This window comes from Trichomonas vaginalis, chromosome III (assembly GCF_026262505.1).
Source record: "Trichomonas vaginalis G3 chromosome III, whole genome shotgun sequence".
Taxonomy (NCBI): domain Eukaryota; phylum Parabasalia; order Trichomonadida; family Trichomonadidae; genus Trichomonas; species Trichomonas vaginalis.
In genome coordinates this window covers 23,409,473-23,425,444 of record NC_067205.1, presented here as the reverse complement: position 1 = coordinate 23,425,444, position 15,972 = coordinate 23,409,473, and the positions used below count along the sequence as shown (strand labels likewise).

Sequence of the window (15,972 nt, the reverse complement as noted above, 5' to 3'; positions counted from 1 at the left end):
ATAATTAGTATTAAACAATCAAATAACTAGTTTTTTTATTGAATAAAAATTATTTGAATTTATTCAATTTTGTGAATTTTCCTTCAAAAATCAAGTTTAAATATCTTATTTGCCATATAATTATAAATACAATGAAAACAAATTCGAAATTGAAAAGAACGACTTTTTCTGTTCTTTCAATCATTCAATTTGAATTTTGCAATATTGGATTTCTCATTAAATAGCTATTAAAAACAACAAGCAATTTAACTTACATTCAAATTTATTTGTGTTATATTCAATCTTCTCAAAACTTATAATTTTCGGCTATAGCATGATTATATGCTATATAATATAATAAACCTATAATAGTATCATTCTTTCAATTATTTGAAGAGAAAACCGAAAAAATCTATTTTCGGTCTATAACAATGAATGGTTTGTGGATAAATTGAGATAGCGAATTACAAGCATACAACAAATCAATCAAATCGAGAATAAACTGCGAATTGCTTAAAAACAATGAGAATTTGAGGGATTTTTCGGATAAATTTGCGTCTGGTGACTTTTTGAGATGAACGTTCTGTCAACAAGAAATATTTGGTATAATTAAAAAGCATAGGATGCACATGACTTTTGATAAAACCGAATCATAAAATTGATTGTTAAAATAATTTGAAATTTAGAATGTATTTAGTGATTAAAATACGAATGGTTATCCCCGTGATGTTCTTTGATTTTTTGAGAAAACACCGGCGGCTATTTTGAATAGAAAAATTGAATAGATGTAAAAATATCTAATGAAGATTTTAATACTAAAAAATAAGCCAATCCATAATTTAACAAAACATAGAATCTAAGAACTCGAAATCATCGCCTCCAACGAAGATTTCTGATATTGTACTATCTTCAAATACATCTTCGATTGGATGTTCTACAGCTGGTTGTTCTAGGATTGGTTCTACTTGCTGCTTGACAGGTTGCTGGACTACTGGCATCATTGGCTGTTGTGGTTGTTGAACAGGTTGTGGTTGATATTGATAAGTGTTCTGCTGAGCGTTCATTTGCTGATAAGCGTACATCATTTGTTGTGCATTCATTTGCTGAGCCATGTAGTATTTCTGCATTGGTTCTAAAGCAGGCATAGGCATCATTGGGTTTTCAGTATATGGAACATAATCGTTGAATTTATGTAAGCGGAATTTCTTCTGCTGATGTCTCATAAGAACTAAATAACGATTGCGAACTGCATTTCCGGAACGACCGACAAAGGTACGTCCGATTGCGTTCCAATGTGGACCCATTTCTTTGAAACGTTCAAGGATAAGCTGGTCCTCTTCTTCAGTCCAATTATTACTAGTGAGAGCTGGGTTTAAATAGTTCTGCCATCTCTCCCTGCATTGTCTAGGATTTCTATTTGAAAATTGGGCTGCTATCTTGTTCCAATCAACATCTGTGGCATTGCTGACAAGTTCTATAAGCTTCTTGTCTTCCTCAGGTGTGAATTTGGACTTAACTATCTTAGGTTGGGACTGCTTAAAGACTGGGAACATTCACAATTAAAATAAATTTTTATTATTGTAAAATCTAACAGAAAACTACTCTGAAAATTTTTCAAAACAAGGCATTGAAATATTTCTGAGTGAAGATTTAGCTCGTAAAGGTTATTTCGAGTTAGTATCAGATTTAGTACAAATGAATAAAATTGATAACTCAAAATTTGACACATACGTAAAGAAAATAAAGTGGTCTGATGATATAGGATCTTAACACCATAAAGGACATTATAAAAATCAAATTAGAAAGTTTATAACATATTTGAGGGTAAATTACCGGTATTTAATATCATAAAATGAATAATATAGATTAATATGCTATATATAATAATATTCAGTTAACAAAATGGAAGAAAGGTATAATCAATTTAGTCAATTACCTTTCAATAATTGAATGGATAAAACTATATTTTATATCAAAAATGAGTACCGTCCGGACATTTTCGAATTTATGATAATTATTTAATATACATCATCTAATCGTCTTATTGCAATTGTTTTTCTTCTAACCTAAAATTTGAGATTGATGCTCTAATTTCAAATATATATCATGTAATATTTTATATAATCTTTTCAGTTTGTTTTCTATTTAGTTTTCAAAATATTTTTTTCCCAAATTTATCCACATTTATCTGTAATATTTAAAAACATGATACATCAAACAACCTTCCCCAATTTTAGCACTTTTACGAGTTTTAAGAAATCGCTATCTTATCATGAGTTATTTTAAAATATATAATTTTAGTTTTATCTTTTGATCGTAATAATTCAATAATTTTCGCTCAAAATTCAGAAATGTAAATTGATAATTGAAAAGTATCTTAAATTCACAAGAATTTACTTTTAATAGCTAACATATCTACAACATTTCCATATGAACCTGTTCTTGTATGATCTGGAAAAAAAAATTCCCTTTCTGTGCTTTTATCAAACCTTATCATTTTGATTTTCTTACATAAATACGCATTTTACTAATCTTACAATCTATTTATATTCTTGTTACTCTTTTTGGCCGAGAAATTTTTATTTTCCATACAAAATCAATTATAAATTTTATTGTTAAACAAGTGTACTTATTTTACTAATATAATATTTAATCTCATGTTTATTTCCTACTTTTTCCTCCTTATTTTGTTATATAAACCAGTCTGATTTTCTTTCTTTCATGAATCAATTTCTACTCATATAATTATTCAAGATTAATTTGCTCTATTTAGATTTCTTTCTGAATATTTGATATTTGGCCAGTATATATTCTTCATTCAAATTAGAGCTACTATACAATATCAATTTTTATCATCATATTCTTGAGATAAGTTTCATTATTCATTCAATTCAGTAAATTGAATCCATGAATATGCATCAACACGGATGCCACACGGGTGTATATCTGATTGATTTTTTAGTCATAAAAATTCGAGATACTATTAAATACACTGACTTATCTTATATACATTCTATTGAAATAAAAAAATTCGGTAATAATTTTTTTTTGATGAGCTCTGAGATCGATATACTTCAAAGGGAGCGAATCAAAATGATGCCTGTTGAGTATCAAGCTATATGCAAGCATGTAGCATTTCAGCTTGATGAATTCAATAAAGTTTCGCAAACAAAAATTTTAACACCACAAAATAATGCTCAAGCGAATATAATTCAGAAGAAAATATCAACAGGACTTACACAAACAGAAGAATTTGCTGCTGCGAAGTATCATGGATGCGAAACTGTTTCAAATTGGATGAATATATTACAAATCGAACAAGAATCATTCGAAGGATCCCCGCAAGATAGTGACGGATTAGTTTCTAATGAAAATGCAGTTATCCTTACTTACAGAGGAAATGCCGTTGAGCTTAAAGCTTTAGAAACAGAAGTTCAAGAGTATTTAAGGCGTTTGATAAATACAAAAGAGACACCAATGACAATCAGATTAGATAAATACTTGCAAGATTCAAAAGCAAATCTTGCTACTCGTCAAGATATGGCAAAACGAATTTCAAAACAGATAGATAAACAAGAGAACCTCTTCAAAGCTGCTTCAAACGAATCTAAGAAGCTAAATGAAGATAACGAGAAGTATAATACAATGCTAACAACATATTCTGCGTCAGAAAATTATGGAATCATTCAAAAAGCGAAAAAACTCAAAATAATGATTGACGATTGGCAAAATAGGAAAGCAGAGTTATCAGGAAAGATATCAGATACAAAATCAGAATTGGAAAATTATCAATCCCTTGAAAAAGCAAATACGAACTTAACAAAAGCAGATTTAAAGAATACAGACAGTTTGAATAAACTCAAAACACAATTTGAGGAAACAATACGATCAATAAATGAAGAATCTTCAGTTGAAGATTCAAGAAACACAACAATGATGACCGCAATACAAAAAGACCTCGGAAGTATCCGTGGAACATTACTTTCAAGAGAAAGGAAACAAACTTCATCCGAAATTTCAAAATGCAAATCTCAATTTGACAGATTAATGAATAGAATCAAGAAACAGACAGGTTCAATGAAGAAACAAACAGAAAAGGCACTCAAAGCAGGTAAAGAGGGACCGTCAGAAGAACAATGTTCGACAGTTTTGGACAATGAACATGAAAGAGATATGAATTACTGGGGAGAAATCTTCACTGATCAAAAGAAGGAGTTCCAAGATATCCTAGACAGTCATCTTTCTAACTTAAATCATGAAAAAGAAGAACAAATTAAAAAAATTACAGAAGATAATGCGAATAAACTCGCAATTTTGCAATCAAAGAAGGAAAGATTGACAGTAACTAACTCAGAAAGAGAGATAGAATACGAATCTGTCCACGAAAGAATAGAATCAACTGAAGGAATTTTAAATGACTTAATTGAACAGTTCAATGAGAAATCTGAGAACGAAAATGATTTGAAGAACATGTCCGCAAATGCAAGAGGTAAAACAGATTCAGTTACAAGCGAAATTAGAAGAAAAATTGAATCAATGCAAACATTTATTGACAATGCAACATTAATTAAGAACGAAATCAACCGTATATTGAAAGATTTAATGAAGAAAACCTCAGATTACCAGAAAGTTTCGATTCCAATCCGATCAAAAAGTACGAACGCTGTTATCGACGAAATTAACAGACAAAATGAAGAAAAGAAGAAGAATTTGCTGAAAGAAGAAGAAGAAAATGAAGAGGAAGTAAATTCAGAAGAAGGTGAAATTTTAAACGGCCACGAAAATTTTGAAGAAGAAACTCGAGAAGAAGAAATTGAGAACGAAATAGAAGAAGAAGAATTATATGAATACGAAGAGAGGATAATCGAAAACGATGCAATGCTAAAAGATTGCATGATATTGGTTGATGGAAAAAAGTACACAATAATTGAAAGGGACGGCCAAAAATTTTTCAGAATAAGAGTAAAGAAAAATCCTAATGCAAACTTTACAGAAGGAAAACAAGAAGATAATAAAGTAATTTACACGGACGAGAAAGGAGAAGAAAAAGAACTTTTGATCGACGATGAAAATGTGTTTTACGATGACAATGGAAATAAACTTTTGATAGACGAAAATGGAAAAATAATCGTGCTTTCGGATCCTTCAAAATTTTCTGAAGAAAACACGTTATTTTTGAGGAAAAACGATGGAACGGTTATGACGATAGATTCTGATGGCAAAATCTCCATTGTTGATCCTGACGGAAACCAAACAATTTATGCAAAAGATGGAACAAAAACCGTTTTCGGATCTGATGGAAATAAAACAGTTTTTGACCAAAAAGGCGAAATTATTCCTGAGAAAACGATTAAGAAACAGAAATCCCTTGGAAAAATCAAATCACAAAAGAGCGATTTGAACGTAAAGAAGAAATTCGACCAGGAAGGAAACGAAATCGTAAAAGACATGAAAGATGGAAAACAAATCATTAAAGATAAAAATGACAAATTGACATTGAAAACAGAAGATGGCACAAAAATCAAAATTTCAGAAGAAAAACCAATCAAAATCGAGAAAGAAGAAAAGGCTGCAATTATGGATTCATCAGGAGAAGTAACAATTGTTGAGAATAAAGGTTCAAAGACTATTGTGGAAAACAATGGTTTAGTAACTGTCGTTGATTCTCTATCAAGTGACGCTGTCATAGAAAGTGATGGCGACCAAACAACAATAGATATTGAAGGAACAAAAGCGGTTGTTCAGAATTCTGGTGTCAAAAAAGTTATCGAAGAAAATTTGACAGAAACTGTTTTGGATGAAAACACAAGTCATATCGAAATTGACAAAGAAAACAAGACGAAAACAGTTATCGACAATGAAGGAAATAAAACATTCATCCATAATATAACGAAAACAGAAGAAATAGAAGAAAAGAAAAAAGAAACCCCGGTAATACCAATTTCCGAAATTCCCGAAAACAAAAACTTTTTCGTCGATGAAAATGGAAACCAAATTTACATCGATGACAACGGAAAACCGGTTTTATTCAATGTAAATTCTGAAAGCCCTGACAGTATTTTACATGTCAAATTCGTTGACAAAGAAGGGAATGAAATCAAACTCGATCCGAGCGGTGCGATGGTCTATCAAGACAAAAAAGGCAACAAAACAATTCTGGACAAAGAAGGAAAGAAAACAAATATTGATGACAAAACTGATAACGTATTTGTTGACAAAGCAGGGAATAGAGTTTATTTGGATTCGAAAGGAAATGTTATCTTTGTTGATAACATTCCTAGGGATTCTGTTTTCGTTGATAAGCAAGGAAACAGGCTAATTATTAAAGGAAAATCGTATCAATTCGAAAGATACGATAAAAAGCCCCATAAATCTCTGATTGTTCTCCCTGGATATTCTTATTCCAATGATTTGAATAAGAAAACATATAATGACACAAATTTGGAAAGTGAAGTATCAGAAGAGTTTGAAGAAGATTCGGATGATATCATTAGCTTTAATAAACGAATTAAAGAACCATCGAAATCATTACTTAAAGAAAGAAGTTATAGAAATTTAAGAAGAAAAGATATAACTGATTTGAGTGGTTTACAAAAACCGAAAACAATTTCTGACCTTGTTGATGAAGATGTTTTGATATCTGAAGAAGAAAGATTCGATCAAAAAGAAGATAAAACAAAAGACAGAACTCGAAGAAAAGTTTACAAAACTATTTTGGCTTCTGCAAGTTCCGTTTCTTTGTTTAGACCTTATACTTCTGGATTCGGAACAAGAAGAAAAGTATCAATCCCCATTGTCACGCCTTTCAAGTCTTATTGTCTTTCGTCAATGGCTGTAGAACCAACTAAAACACCAAGATATGTTTGGGTGAGAAAAACAACTGGACAATTAGGAGTTTACGAACCAAAACAAAAATTGTTGTCATATTTAAGAGTCTACAATTTCCAGGACAGAATATGGAAGCCAAGTGATTTCAGGAGAGGAACAATGTACACAAGACCTGAAATAAGACGTTTGCTGCTGAACCAAGACGAGAAAATACCAATTCAACCAATTGTGACTCCTCTTAATTTGTCACAAATTATAGAAAAAACAAAATCAAAAATTTTTGTGCCAAAAGTTAATTCACCAAGAAATCCAGTTTCTGTGCGCAACTTACCTTTGGTGTATAAGTCAAGTCCAAGACATCCTATTGTATTAACTAAATCAGATGAAAGGAATTTCGAACCTTTAGAAGACGCTCCTTTAATAACAATTCGAAATTTGTCAAAAGATTGGATTGAAAAGGAAATTGCTAAGAAAGGCACAAACTTAATATAATACTTTTTATTATATATGTATATTTGTATGTTTATTGTTTGTAAAATATTATAATTATGTGGATCAATATAACTTTTATTTCATTTTCAAAATTTGTCAAATTAATTTTTCATTTAGAACATATTCCCACATTTGAAATTAAGAGATGCTCATTAAAATATCAATCAGTATGGATTCTAACGATACTGCAACTTTTATATGCATATATTTATTAAGAAATTAGCCTAATAGTTTGCATCTATTCATTTTATTTTCTATTGATATGAAAGATGTAGAAAACGATTCATGTTTTATATTTTGAGTACAGTTTCACCTCATTTCTATGAAGACAATATAAAAAATTTGTAAACCGACTTGGGAGATCCAAAAGTGACAAAATAAAATTTCGAATTATAGGAGGAGAATGAATTATCATTCTCCGAATATGCAAACATAGTAATCGATAGATTTCAAATAAATTGATATTAGTTTTATTAATAACTGAAGCAGGATTCTTTCATTTTTGCGGTCATGATGAATTTCAACGCAGACAAAGTCCTTTTGCTACTCAAGTAACTTATGGATTAATTGATTCATCAATTAGAATTAAATTTAACCTTCCCGACTATGAAAATGATGATCAAATTTGCAAAACAATTGGAACTTCTATTACATGGAATTATAAAACATACACTTGCACTGCAAACGATCTGATATCAAATTCGAAGAAAAATGCCCTTGAAAACACATTAAATAATGTGAAAGATTATTTTTCTAGTTTTCTAAAAGTTCATCCACTTATTGGATCTTACAATCCAAAGGACTTTCTCGATACAACTATTACTGAAATGATTTCAGGTGATAATACAGATGTTCAGATAGATGTTTTTGTCAGACCATTTGGATGTGAAACTAAGCAAGCTCTTACAGCAATTGTTCAGATTGATGAAGCAACTTCAAGGCCTATCCAATCTGTAATGTTTATCAATTCAAAAAAGATCCCTAAAACAGCCCAATCAGCAACTACAGATGATTCCAGAGTCTTTTGGTCTCTTGTACATGAAACATTGCATGCAATCGGAATTTCTTCAATATTATTTCCAAAATTCCATCCAACAACAAGCAATGATCCATATTCTAATAGCAATACTTTTCGTTCAGGAAAAAGGAATTTCCTAATTACACCTAACGCACATACTTTTGCAATAAACCATTACGATAGAAACACTCTTTCAATTAATGGAGAAAGTTTTGCTTCAGGTATTGAGTTAGATACATTTCCTGAATCAACAAGTTCTCATCCCAACATTCGACGCTATTTATAAGATGTGCTTGCAGGTGTCATTGTCCAGCCAATATCTGGAAAATTCACTAGACTAACTGATGTAACACTTGAATTTCTCAAAGATTCAGGATTTTTCACAAATGTTGACTATACAAAGGGGTCACCAATTATATATGGAAATCCGTTAATCACAGAAGGAACGAGAAAAGGAGAATATCTCTCTGAAATTCCCCAAAGAATATACCCTGATGGATATTTCTACAATTCTTATACTAATGATGACCAAACTTCTTTTGATTTTTCATTTACTGGGGATATATTATCTAATTACCTTGTGGAAACTAAATGTAATGATGAATATAATATCCCATCTAATGAATACTGCAAATATCCTAATTTTTACAATCCAGACGCATTTATACAAATATCAAATGTTGCAGAAACTAATTATATGCTTCTCAAGTATCCTAATAAACGAATAAGTCCAAAAGCAATAATTGCTGGAAATAGAACAGAGGGTGGAATATATTCATGCGCAGCAGATAAAAAATCTTTTTCATTAAAATATGAAGCAGCACCCGGTGATGAAGCCATAGAAATTACATGCAATCAACATGATACAGAAAAAAATATTATACACTTAAAATCGATAATAATGAAAAAAGTTTTTGGTATAAATGCCCAGAACCAGGATATTTCTGCAGAACGATGGAAGCACGAGATGCAACATTCACAGCAGATCCATTTATTTTGCAAGATATAACCGGTGCAGGTGATGCCGTTCCAGATCCAACACCAGATGGAGATAGTGAAGTTGACATCAATTATTATAGAAATATTGACAATGTAATATACAATAGTGTCAGCGAAGAAACTTGTGCCAATGGTAACCGCATAGAAACTTGTGACAGTTGTTATTATAGAGGATATGGTGAATGGGATAATATTGAAATCCCATATACCAAAGTTAACCTTCCTACAGAATGGCTATTGAAGGGCCGATTTGGTAAAAATGGGAAACGGCATCTAATTATGTTAGGCGTAATTAAATTCCTTCATGAAAAGAATTTATTTTGAAATAAAAATACTTTCTAAATATTATATTTTTTACCAAATTTATTTTAATTTGTTGATATTTTAATATTAACAGTTAAAAAGTAAAATTTAAACTCTTTACAATACATAACAAAATTTCAATAGTGTAAATGGAGTAAATTGCTTGTGACTAATCTCATATGAAAAAAATACTCGATAAAATTCTTCCCAAAACCAAAATTGATGATTAAAAATAAATCCTTGTCTTTAAAGCTGCTTAATTACAGTGTTTCATCAAATTTAACCGATAAAACCAACGATAACTCAGATCGATACAAATGTCACTTTTTTAAATGGAAGAAGAAATTAGAAATTCAAAACCGCTTGAAGTATTTGAATATCCTATTCAAGCTTCCAACATTATTTGGGAAGTAGATTCTAGCAATCTTGCAGAATCGATGACAAAAATAATAAATCTCATTAAAGACAAAAAAATTCCAGTTCAAATGGCTCTTTATTTAATTGATTGCACTTCAGTTCTCAAACGCAAGCTAATTGCTGAATATACAGAGTTTTATGAAAAGATTTCAAAAAAATTTTCAATAATGATCAGACCATTTAATTTTAAAATGGCAATATTGCTATACTATAGAGGTTTAAAATTTGATAAATTCTCACCTGAAGTAGACACAAAATACTATGAAACAGTTGATCCGCAATCAAAACAAGAAGAAATTCTCAACATATATTCAAAAGATTCTCCTTTATACTACATTGCTTGGGACAAAATTGATGAATTAAAAGCTAAATTCCCTGATATTGATATCAACGAACAAATAAATAGGGAAGTGACTCCACTTGAATGCGCAATTCAATATGGTTCAGAATTATGCTTCAATTACTTTAGGAATCTTGGAGCACAATACACCAAAAAATGTGCAAGATGTGCTATTAAAGGCGGAAACAAAAACATCATAATGCAACTGATTGAAGATGGCCAAATTTTTGATTATTTGATCGAAGATGCATTTGATTATAGAAATTATGAACTTGCTGAATATCTTAACACAAACTTCAAACAAAATGAGTCACAAATAGCAGAAATTATGTATTTTGGAAACTATGAAGTTGTTTCATATTTACTTTCTCAAAATGCTGACTTAAAGGGAGCGAAATTTGATATTCTCTTTCTTTTCATATTTATTGTAGTTTTAAAGAATTCTCTTTCTTTTAATATTTTTCATTGTTTTATCCTGTTTTCTTTCTTTTAATGTCTATCTTTGTTTTATTGGATTCATTTTAGATCTATCGAATTCACTTTCTTTTAATATTTGTCATTGATTTATCCTGTTCTCTTTTTTTCAATATCTATCATTACATCATGGAATTTTCCTTACTTTTATATCCATTATTGTTTTATTACATTCATTTTATTTTGATATCTCTCATCTTTTTATGAAATCCATTTTCATTCCATATCAATTATTTAACTTATGATATTCTTTTTTAGTTCATATTTATTATTTGTTTTTGACGTTATATATTCATTTATGATATTCTTTTTCTTTTTTACATATATCATTTCTTTATGAAATTCTCTTTCTATTCACATCTCTCATTATATTTATGAAATCTAGTTTATTTTCAGATATATTATTGCTTAATTGGATTCTCATTTCTTTTATATTAATCATTGTTTTATAGAATTCTCTTTATTTTAATATCTGTTATCATTTTATTGCATTTGTATTCTTTTCACATCTATTGTTATTTTATAAAATTCTTTTGCTTTTAAGATATGTTATTATTTCATAGAATCCTCTTGCTTTTCATATTCATTATTGTCTAATTGGGCTCTCTTCCTTTTTATATTAATCAATATTTAATAGAATTCTCTTTAATCTTATGTCCAATGCTGTTTTATAGAATTCTCTTTCATATCATATCTATCATTGTTTTCTGAAATCCTATTCGTATTAATGAAAGCCCTTTAAGGGTGCACACGAGAGGATCATGTAAACTTCAGAATTTAGAACCTTATTTTTAGGCATTATCTTGGCTACCTATTTAGGCTCGAAAAGCAAAAAAATATCAAAAAATACAACTTGACTCCATTATGACCCTTTCATGGAGGTAGTTTTTATCCGCTAGTATTTTCCCTTTGAATCTCTTTACAATTCGAAATCAAATTCAAAACTCAGTAGAAGAAAGGAAGAATCGACTTACTACGGTTGTAATACGAATAAATACATATATTTAATTATTTTTATTTACATAATAATTGTTTGAAGCTCATATTCCATCAAATTTTAAATAAAAACATTAAAATGTTGAAAATGTTCATATATTTTAATAGGGTTTTGGCACTTTATTGAGGAATTACTACATACATAGTCGAACTGAACTTGATATTTTGAAATTTAAATTATTTATCAAAATTAAAATTTAACTTGAAATTTATAATTATTTAGTCATATTTTGCATAATTCTAAGTAGATTTTGTAAAAAATCAAGAAAGAAAAATTTTAACGTGCTTTATTTTTTCTTTTTTATAATAAACATATTATTATATAATTAACATATTCATAATGTTTCACCCTTTCAAAAATATAATCCTCCTCCTCTCAAATAAACGTACATACGGGTGGCCTCTTTTTTTCAAAAAATTAAAATTTGAAATTTTGGGCTCAAATATTAGAGATTTTTTCAACCTTCAACAATATATGTTGTCTATATCAGACCTCCTTTCTTTTTGATACTTAACATTGTTCCTAAATCTTAGCCGTTAAGGCTGTTCTGAAATAGGGATGCGACGGTTTTACGCCATGACCGTTTAAAAATAGAATAATACGCCATTTTTGGGGCCGAATGGCGGGTACGAAGTACCCGCCATTCGGCCGAATAACAAAACAATACAAAATTATCGCCGTCCTTTTTTTCTCTTTCTTTCTCTTTTTTTTTTTCTCTCTCTCTTTCTTTTCTCTTTCCTCTTTTTACTCCTCTTTCTCTTTTCATCATTAACCGTAGAAAGATATATTAATATTATTTTAAAATTAAAAAAAATAAAGAAAGTATAATAAGTAATTATTTAGTTATCGATATATATATGTAAAGTGATAATCTGAGGATAATCTGAGGAGGAGTCTGAGGATTAGACCGAGGAGTAGTTTGAGGAGTTTGAGGATAATCTGAGGAGGAGTCTGAGGATTAGACTGAGGAGTAGTTTGAGGATAATCTGAGGAGGAGTCTGCGGATAATCTGAGGAGTAGTTTCAGGAGTAGTCTGAGGACTAGTCTCAGGACTAGTCTGATGAGGAGGACTCTAAGGAGTAGTCTGAAGAGTAGTCTCAGGAGGAAGATCTGAGGAGGAGTCTTATGAGGAAGATCTGAGGAGTAGTCTGATGAGGAGGGGTCTAAGGAGTAGTCTGAGGATGATGAGTAATCTGATAAGGAGTAGTCTGAGGATGATCTGAGGATAACCTGATGACTAGTCTAGGAGTGGTCTAATAAAAATGTAAAATATTTTCAAAGAAAAAATTCTATGAATTTTATATTTTAATTCTTAACATTATACTGAATAAAATAAACATAAATATCAAAATTTGAAATTGAACACGCCAAAAAATTGATAATCCACATTCAATATTTTGTAAGTGGCGTACTTTTTGAATACTCGCCATACGCCTTGGAGTTCTCAATTTTGAATTCGCCTTTATTTGGGCGACCTCAGAAAAATACGCCATTAAGAAAATATTGTATGAGATTTTAAATTTGAACACGCTCTACCTTAAGGAATTAAATTTATTAAGATATATTTATATATAATAAACGATTACTTAAAAAAAGTATTTCATCGCTTATGTAAGTTTCAAAAAAATCACGAAAATAAAAAAATCAAGATTAAAATTTTATTTTTAATTTTTGAATTTCTCAAATGGCGAAATTTTTGGGCGAACAAAAAAATGTACGCCCGGTCAAATGGCGTGTTTAACGCATCCCTACATCTTAATATATCTATCGTTTCTTTATAACATTCACATTCTTTTCACATCTTTCATTGTTTTAAAATCTTCTTTATTATTTCACATATATCATTATTTGATCAAGTTCTTTTTATATTATCGAATGCCCTCTATCTATTGCCAAAAGCTTAAACCTTAAGGAAATTGTTAACATTCTTGTTGATCATGGTGCAAAGGACAGGATGAAATCAATATTCAGGGAAAAAGGAATCAGTTATTGCTTTATGTGATTTTCTTTCATTTCATATTTATCATTGAGTTATATGATTTTCTTTCATTTCATATTTATTATTATTTAATAAGGTCAGGTGAGTGGGGCTTCCAGGCGCGTTGCGCCCTCTAGCCCCGAAGATGTTTAGTATAAATGAAGTTTTTATTCGGAAAATTGTTAGTCTTCTGGTGTGAATTCGGAGGACTCTTCTTGGATAGAGTCTTGTATTTCCTCCTCCTCTTCTTCCTCCTCCATTGCTTCTGGGAAGAAGCCTTCTTCTGGGTCGAAAACATTATATAATGTGTAATTGAATGACACATTATATCTTTCTTTGAGTTCGCTCCTGACAAAGAACTTAGTTCCAAGAATACAGAAGACTTCTGTGCGTTGGAAAAGCTGATGTCCTGGAACGAATTTGGCAATTAGAGACTTCTTTTTTCCGAATTGTTCAGGAGTTTTCATGACGACAGTAACAACATCTCCATCTGCGAGGTCTTGTTGTTGTTCGGAAAGGTAAAGAGCAATGATATGAATGGTTGCTGCGTTGAATTCGAGAAAGTCGAATTCAAATTGTGTTGTCGTATAACATTCAAACCATTTTGTACAGTTGTCTCCGAACTCGTCAACGTATTCATCTTCGTCATATCCGTAACTAAAGACTTGGAATTCGGCAATTCTCGTGTCGAATGACCGTTGGATGTAACGAGGAAGATTTTGACGAACTTGGTATAAAGTTCTCAACATTATAAGCTTAGTAAATGTTGGAAAATACTGAACTAAGACATCGCTAAGCTCAATTGGACTTGGAATTGTCTTAGTAAGTTCAATTGAACTAGTAATTGCTTTGTTCAGAACTTCACAGAACTGAGTATTGTATGTAGCGTCTGGTTGTGTGTTTTCTTCGGCGTCTTTGAGATATTTAGAGCAAATTTGTTGAAGAATTTCTCTTAATTCGCTGTTAGACTTTTTGGTGGTTATTCTAACCGCTGTGCCGGTTCTTGGAGGTTGTGGGGCTTTGGCTTTGGTTAGCGGTTGAGAATTGTTAATGTTTGAATTGTGGTTAACAGCGTTGGCTTCCATTAGATAAAAATGAACTGTTTTTTTCGGACCACTCATAGAAAAGTTTGAGATAAACCGTTTTCGTCAACGGAGACCCCTCTATTTTTTTATTTTATTTAATAGTGACCGTTGGAAAAACGGTTTATCTCAAATATTGAATGAACTATAAACGTTTTTTGTTTTCTATATATACTTTTTTGTCCAACGGTAAAACTTTTTACATAACGGTTTTTGAGAGTCGTCGCCGTTGACTTTTTTGTAGAGCACTCAAAATAGTATAACTTTGTCCGGACAAGTAAGGGTCTATCGTCGCTACAGAAAAAGTTACAGGCGTTCCAAGGAAGCATACTTTGAGAAGCCTTTTTCCCCTTATAGAATGAGATAAGACGGTTATTTTACAAAACTGACAACACTTTGACCGAGTAGTTTTTTGTGCTGAACAAAAAGTGTCATATAAACATCTGTCAAAAACCGCTTTTTAACTTCACTTAAAATGCCACGTAAGCTACGTAAGAATATACGTAAGAGGAAGGGAGCATTGAAACATCCAATAGCAAAACTGACACCACAACAACAGTTGCAACAACAAATGATGAATGACCCCACTATGTTGCAACAAATGTCAAGCAACCCTATGCTTTTAAACCGAGTTATTGGTGCACAGAGTGGAGGTTTAAGAGCGGCACTTTTAGCGAAAATGGCAGGCTATGGTGGAGCTGCAGACGGAACAGCTTATAACCCTCAAAGTCAAATGAATTTGAGTTCACTCAAAAATCAAATAACAGATGTCAAAAAGTCAAACATAGACATACAGAAACAAATAAGTGAAAACGAAAAGAAACTAGAATATGACAGACACACAAAGAAACTCAATGAGTTAAACGTAGAGAAAAAGAAGAAAGAAAAACAACTGAAAGAACTAAGTACAGAGGAATATGCGAAAAAAGTGTCAGAAAAAGCAGCAGAAGTAGCAAAAATGGAACAAGATGTTATAAATTTGAAAAACCATACTACTCAATATAAAGTACTGAAAGATGAAGAGATAAAACAAAAAGCCATGAAGACATATATGGATAGCGATGA

At 30.8% G+C, this 15,972-nt stretch overlaps 7 protein-coding genes across 7 annotated transcripts, besides 2 other annotated features; 5 read left to right on the top strand and 2 right to left on the bottom strand.

Annotated features, from left to right (window-relative positions):
- Positions 1-408: part of a mobile genetic element that runs on past the window's edge.
- A 410-nt stretch (positions 409-818) lies between these two features.
- Positions 819-1,532, bottom strand: TVAGG3_0750910 (RNA polymerase II transcription regulator recruiting protein; the record flags this gene model as incomplete). The annotated part of the gene is made up of 1 exon (XM_001302771.1): positions 819-1,532. The coding sequence occupies one exon, from the start codon at positions 1,530-1,532 to the stop codon at positions 819-821; it is 714 nt and encodes a 237-aa protein (XP_001302772.1).
- A 1,498-nt stretch (positions 1,533-3,030) lies between these two features.
- TVAGG3_0750900 (uncharacterized protein) lies at positions 3,031-7,365 on the top strand (the record flags this gene model as incomplete). Its single annotated transcript, XM_001302772.1, has 1 exon — positions 3,031-7,299. The coding sequence occupies one exon, from the start codon at positions 3,031-3,033 to the stop codon at positions 7,297-7,299; it is 4,269 nt and encodes a 1,422-aa protein (XP_001302773.1).
- Positions 7,366-7,697: 332 nt separating this feature from the next.
- TVAGG3_0750890 (regulation of choline O-acetyltransferase protein) lies at positions 7,698-8,603 on the top strand (the record flags this gene model as incomplete). Its single annotated transcript, XM_001302773.2, has 1 exon — positions 8,127-8,603. The coding sequence occupies one exon, from the start codon at positions 8,127-8,129 to the stop codon at positions 8,601-8,603; it is 477 nt and encodes a 158-aa protein (XP_001302774.1).
- Positions 8,604-9,271: 668 nt separating this feature from the next.
- On the top strand, positions 9,272-9,640 carry TVAGG3_0750880 (uncharacterized protein; the record flags this gene model as incomplete). Its single annotated transcript, XM_001302774.1, has 1 exon — positions 9,272-9,640. The coding sequence occupies one exon, from the start codon at positions 9,272-9,274 to the stop codon at positions 9,638-9,640; it is 369 nt and encodes a 122-aa protein (XP_001302775.1).
- Positions 9,641-9,933: 293 nt separating this feature from the next.
- On the top strand, positions 9,934-10,869 carry TVAGG3_0750870 (spectrin binding; the record flags this gene model as incomplete). Its single annotated transcript, XM_001302775.1, has 1 exon — positions 9,952-10,869. One exon carries the CDS (start codon positions 9,952-9,954, stop codon positions 10,867-10,869), a length of 918 nt encoding a protein of 305 aa, XP_001302776.1.
- Positions 10,870-11,593: 724 nt separating this feature from the next.
- Positions 11,594-12,245: a mobile genetic element.
- Positions 12,246-14,007: 1,762 nt separating this feature from the next.
- On the bottom strand, positions 14,008-14,910 carry TVAGG3_0750850 (uncharacterized protein; the record flags this gene model as incomplete). The annotated part of the gene is made up of 1 exon (XM_001302776.2): positions 14,008-14,910. The coding sequence occupies one exon, from the start codon at positions 14,908-14,910 to the stop codon at positions 14,008-14,010; it is 903 nt and encodes a 300-aa protein (XP_001302777.2).
- A 472-nt stretch (positions 14,911-15,382) lies between these two features.
- Positions 15,383-15,913, top strand: TVAGG3_0750840 (protein of unknown function, DUF4106 family; the record flags this gene model as incomplete). Its single annotated transcript, XM_051245249.1, has 1 exon — positions 15,383-15,913. A coding segment is annotated over one exon (531 nt), but the record flags the coding sequence as incomplete, so codon positions are not given.
- Between the last annotated feature and the right edge of the window lie 59 nt (positions 15,914-15,972).